The following is a 5,111-nucleotide window of genomic DNA, read 5'->3' on the forward strand; positions in this document are numbered from 1 at the left end:
ATAGACCTGCATTATATGAGTGACAGACCAGAACGATTCGACCTAAAAATATAAAAATGGAAACTACTGCAGAAACAAAGACACCTACATCTTGGATGCCCTTGAGGTAAGCTAAAACATACCATAATTTAATCTAAAAGATAATTATCCCTTTAAGCTTTCTGTTTTTTCATCAGAAAATATTTGAATTATTTGGTTAGCATTGCATCATTTAAATACATCAATGATGAATGAGTGATTCTTTAACCTAATAATCTAGATGTGCACTTTCTGAAAGAAATTCCTGAAGGTTTAAAAAAAATTACAACTTTGGTTCTGTGTAAATAAAATTCTGCACAAGAGCTGCTCTGGGTTTATCATGTCAATGTTTAATTATAGGATATAAATAGAAACGTGCTAATTAAATTGTCATGAAACAAACTGGATTAACAGTAGACCTCATGTCCTTCTCTTAGAAAATGTGACCCTGGACCACAAAACCAGTCTGTGATGAGTGGGACGGGGCCGAGAGCTGTGGGAACTGAACGAAGGCAGGTAGAGTAGGTTGAAGAGGAGCGACACCTGCACCACTCACCGGTCTCTAGTCCCATGGATTACAATGTATTTTATTAAATTAAATTAGTTAATTTTACTCAACTAAGTTTGTTCCACTTAACAAAAAGTTATACTGAATGAACCCAACAATTGCTTAATCTTAAGCAGAACTCAAATTCAATGTATTACAGCAGATTTCTAGTTCTCAGCATGCATTGCTTCTGCTTCTGTAAAGAGAGTTGTTGAGAATGTTGAAATGTTGTTTTCACACAAATGTAAGCATTCTTACTTAATATTATGCTAAAGATATGGTAGTGTTTTTTTATGTCAGTAATAATCTAAATAATGCTTAAGATCTATCTTGATGTGTATGTTAATTGTAATAAAAGAAACAACTAAGAATATGTTTTATTATTATTAATAATAATATTATTATTTATCATTATATAGAAAGCAGAAAACACAGGAAAATGAAGATTCATGGCTGAATATAACGTTTCATGAGAGCATCTGGAGCTGCATTATTTTTTTTATTTTTTGTCTCTGTAGTACTTGAAAGTCAGAAGAGGCTGAAGCACAAAACCCATGATTGACCAGAACATAATGAATTACCCAGAAAAACCAAACTTAATGCTAGTTGTTTTATTGAGTTACAGAAAGAAAGATGTTGAACATTGAGGCAACATGCCATAAAGCAAAACTGCAAGTGAACTTATAATCAGTGAATACAATGCATTTGCACTGTATTAAACATGTTTTATGCATGCAATTTCTGATTTAACATGGGCATTTAAGGGAACAGATTCAAATAGCAACGGCACAAACAAATGGTAGCTCTACTGTACACTTTCTGTCATTCCAATTCCCTTCAGCTGTTGTGAGAAAGAAAAATACAAAATATTAAACCGGCATCATTAATGCTTGTATTTAGAAAGACAGATTAAGAATGCCTAGCCTGTAACGTAAACACTGGAAGTGAGGGGAGAGAATATACTCTCAAAATAAAAGGTACAAAAGCTGTCACCAGGGCGGTACTTTCCAAAGGTACACCTTTGTACCCTATTATTAATATGATGCATATTAGTACTATAAAGGTACACATTAATACTAGCAACTTTTTAAAGGCCACCACCCCAGTGATAACATTTGTACATTTTTACTGAGAGTGTATAATGTCTTTATTAATTGTTACTGTTTATAGAGGGTTTAACAAATTCCAACACTGAAGACATCAAATGACATTCGAATCATTCAAAACAATTACCTCCATAGTTTGTCTCCATACAATGCTCATCATATTTGTTGTTAGGTTCTCCCGAGTTCCAAGCATGGAAATTCATTTTGGACCCATCACTCCAGAACCACGTCCCCTCCTGTTTACAGAAGAGCACAAGGATCACTGTGTTTAGGACCTCCTGGCATTATGTGCATGTGTAAAATGAAGAAATCAAAAACAAAAAATAAAAACTCTATATCTCGCAGATGCTACTTGCACACCCCTGTGTAAATGTAAATGTTCACTTGTAAGCAGTGCTGATTTAAACAGTAAAGTGTAAAGCACAAACAATGAAAGTGACAAAATAAGTAAATAAATAAAATAACATACTGAAACCGCATCATAGCCTCCTATCCAGAATGCTTTTGAACTTGACACCAATAGCTTTAGGAAGGCTTGCTCCTTGAAACTGTGTACAGAAGCAAGGTTTCCACCACTGTTCAAGCACCTCACCTGAGGAGAATATGAGATAAGGAGAAGGTTAATAAGTCTTTAAGAAATTACAGTAAATACCAGGCTTATTTTCTGTCAGTTCTTGCTGAATATACCTACCTCTGCATCCTTCCAGGACTTTGGACCATTAAATGCCTTGAAGCATCTGTTTCCATGTCGACTCCACCCAGTTTCACAAGCTGTTACATGGAGATTTGGTTTGTATTATTGTCTGTGTATGTTTTCTTAAATTAATTTCATTATATCTATTATATATAAGGTGAGCTCAGGTAAAGTGGGCCACTTTGGTAAAACGTGTAACAAAGATACCTAGAATTTTTTTTTTTTTTTTTTTTTTTTACTTTTGTTCATGCTTCATCATCAACATTTGTTGGAAATTAGTTGAGCTCTGAGACAAACTAAACTGAACATTTTATAAAAAGTGTTCTATGATAAAACATTGAAGGTATTTATGGATGTTCAGAATGAATGATGTATCTCACCTGAAGCATTCAGAGCAAAGAGTAGACCGAGAGACACATAAACAATCCAGACCGCCATTGCTTCTCACTGAAATCAGCAAGGAATACTGCACACCTGAACAAAAAATGTCAGACAAGACACATATTTAAATGAATGAATAAAAAAAATCTAAATATAATTTGAATCCTATTGTAAAAATTTTAATTGATGTATTAATTTAGTGACACTAACAGATAATTTGCTGTGTTCATCTGTTTCAAAGCAGAGGTGTAAATTTTTTTTATATATGGCAGATGAACATGTTTAAACATACTTTCAGCTGAATCATTTATCAGTGGATCATCAAGGTTACACATCCTATACCCAATACTGCAATCCTATGTTGCAGAACATTGCACAATGAAAGTCTTGAAATAAAGCCCAAAATATGAATTATATAAATTTGCTTGCATTAAAAGGGTTATTTTTCATGTAAATTTTGCAAGTTCTTTGGTCTCCATAATAATAACCATGGTTATTGAACTCCAGTCAAATTCGCATTAGAGGGACTAAATATCAATTATTGGGGTCACTTCAACCCACGGACATAAAAAGCAACCGCGACAGAAGTGTTAAAGTAGCCCAATTTTGCGGGAAATCTGTGGACTTGGCAACGCTGTTGCTTTTTGAGTTTTCGCGTCGGTGCTGCTTGCATCTCAAAACCAATAAAATCCCTCCATTCCATTCGGAAGGGTTCATCCCTATGATCTAATGCCTTCAAATGGTTTACCCTTTGGAGCGAGAGCTTCGAAGGGTTGAAGGGTGTAGGGAACCAAACAACTGTTGAGATTGCGGGGGCCTCCCCCCCTCAGCCGTGGACCCCTATGATCATCACCACCTTTCACCCCAGTAGCGACGGCACTACATGCCATATTACATTTTTCTGGTTAACCACTGTGCCAACCACCCCCGCCCTTTTTAAAGGGGACATGATGTGATTACATTTTTTCTTTCTCTTTGGAGTGTTACAAGCTCTTGGTGCATAAACAAGATCTTTAAAGTTGCAAAGACTAAAGTCTAAAATCCAAAGGGATAGTCTTTATAAAAGATAAGACTTGTCTATGCCCTCCTAAAAACTAATTTAAACACGCCCCCACATGTCTACATCACTATGTGGAAAGATTTGCATTACGCCACCCAAATGTTCACACAAAGAAAGAGGGCGTAACTTTTATTCTCTCTGTATTATTGTTGTTGGCACAATGTTGTGGCTGAGGCCAGCCTAGAACCTAAACTTAAACCTTGCCAATTTAAACATTCAAAAGAGTTTAAACCATTCAAACAAACAAACGGTAAAGCTGAACTGAGTAGCTGGTTACTCGCACGCTGTGTTCGGTGTGCACGCAGTGAGCCGCTGTTCTGTTGATTTGTCCTACGCTGTCAGATTTTCCTACCTCCCACTAAAACAGTGGGTAGTACAATTCCACAACGAAAAATGCTACTGTAAAGTTATGGTTTATTAATGTCTACACCTACCACAACCCTAATCATACCCTTACAGAACTGCAAATACAGTAATTATGTGTTATATTCGCGGTTGTAGCTAGAAGGGATACAGCTACAGGAAACCAACAGTAAATATTATTTTCTACCAATTAGATTGCGTTTTTATTAAAGTCTACACCTACTCCAACCCTAAACCTACCCTTACAGTAATGCAGATACATTAAATATCGTTGTTTAACATGAGACAAAGGACGCGATATTGATGTGCGTGCGCGCAGTAAACCCTGGCAGGGTAGGATAAAATGTCAGGACACCGCGTCTCACAGACAGCAACACTGAACCAAGCTCTCCTTCAGGATGTTTGTGTCATCCTGCACCTGAATGAACAAAAACAAATCGCAGTTTAAACAAACAGAAAAGGATGTGAAAGAGCCCAATTCATTCTGGAGTTAAGGGCGCATGCAGGAGGTGTCTCAAAGTGCTTAAACACCAAATCTGACTCTTCTGGCTCTTGTACCAACAAATGCATACAAAATAGAACAGTTGAGAAAGAAATCGGGGTTCTAACTGACCCTCTGATGTCACGTAGACTACTTTGAGGATGTTTTTATTACCTTCCTGGACATGGACTGTATACCGTACATACGTTTTTGATGGAGGGTCAGAAAGCTCTCTGACTAAACCTAAAATATCTTAAACTGTGTTCTGAGGATGAACGGAGGTCTCACGGGTTTGGAACGACATGAGGGTGAGTTATTAATGACATAATTTTAATATTTGGGTTAACTAACCCTTTAAGTGTTTCTTTCTTTAATTGCTAATGCAACCTTTTCAAACCACAGACTGAACAAAATTAGTGTTTAATCAGACAGTTTAACTCTGAGTTCTTGTCATATTTTAT

General features: G+C 36.3%; 1 protein-coding gene across 1 annotated transcript; it reads right to left on the bottom strand.

The window, feature by feature from the left end:
• Window positions 1-1,056: 1,056 nt before the first annotated feature.
• On the bottom strand, window positions 1,057-2,840 carry LOC113114508 (galactose-specific lectin nattectin-like). Its single transcript, XM_026281422.1, has 5 exons — window positions 2,746-2,840; window positions 2,363-2,442; window positions 2,141-2,263; window positions 1,799-1,907; window positions 1,057-1,406 (listed from the first exon to the last, which is right to left on the bottom strand). The coding sequence occupies exons 1-5, from the start codon at window positions 2,801-2,803 to the stop codon at window positions 1,339-1,341; spliced, it is 438 nt and encodes a 145-aa protein (XP_026137207.1). The 5' UTR covers window positions 2,804-2,840; the 3' UTR covers window positions 1,057-1,338.
• Between the last annotated feature and the right edge of the window lie 2,271 nt (window positions 2,841-5,111).

The sequence above is a fragment of the Carassius auratus genome, chromosome 14 (genome assembly GCF_003368295.1).
Source record: "Carassius auratus strain Wakin chromosome 14, ASM336829v1, whole genome shotgun sequence".
Classification (NCBI taxonomy): Eukaryota; Metazoa; Chordata; class Actinopteri; order Cypriniformes; family Cyprinidae; genus Carassius; species Carassius auratus.

Excerpts from the sequence above, each read along its gene's own strand:
- LOC113114508 (XM_026281422.1), bottom strand. The coding sequence starts at position 2,803 with ATGGCGGTCTGGATTGTTTATGTGTCTCTCGGTCTACTCTTTGCTCTG. Across the intron at positions 2,443-2,745 it reads CTTTGCTCTGAATGCTTCAG|CTTGTGAAACTGGGTGGAGT; the intron begins GTGAGATACATC and ends TCCATGTAACAG. Across the intron at positions 2,264-2,362 it reads AGTCCTGGAAGGATGCAGAG|GTGAGGTGCTTGAACAGTGG; the intron begins GTAGGTATATTC and ends TATTCTCCTCAG.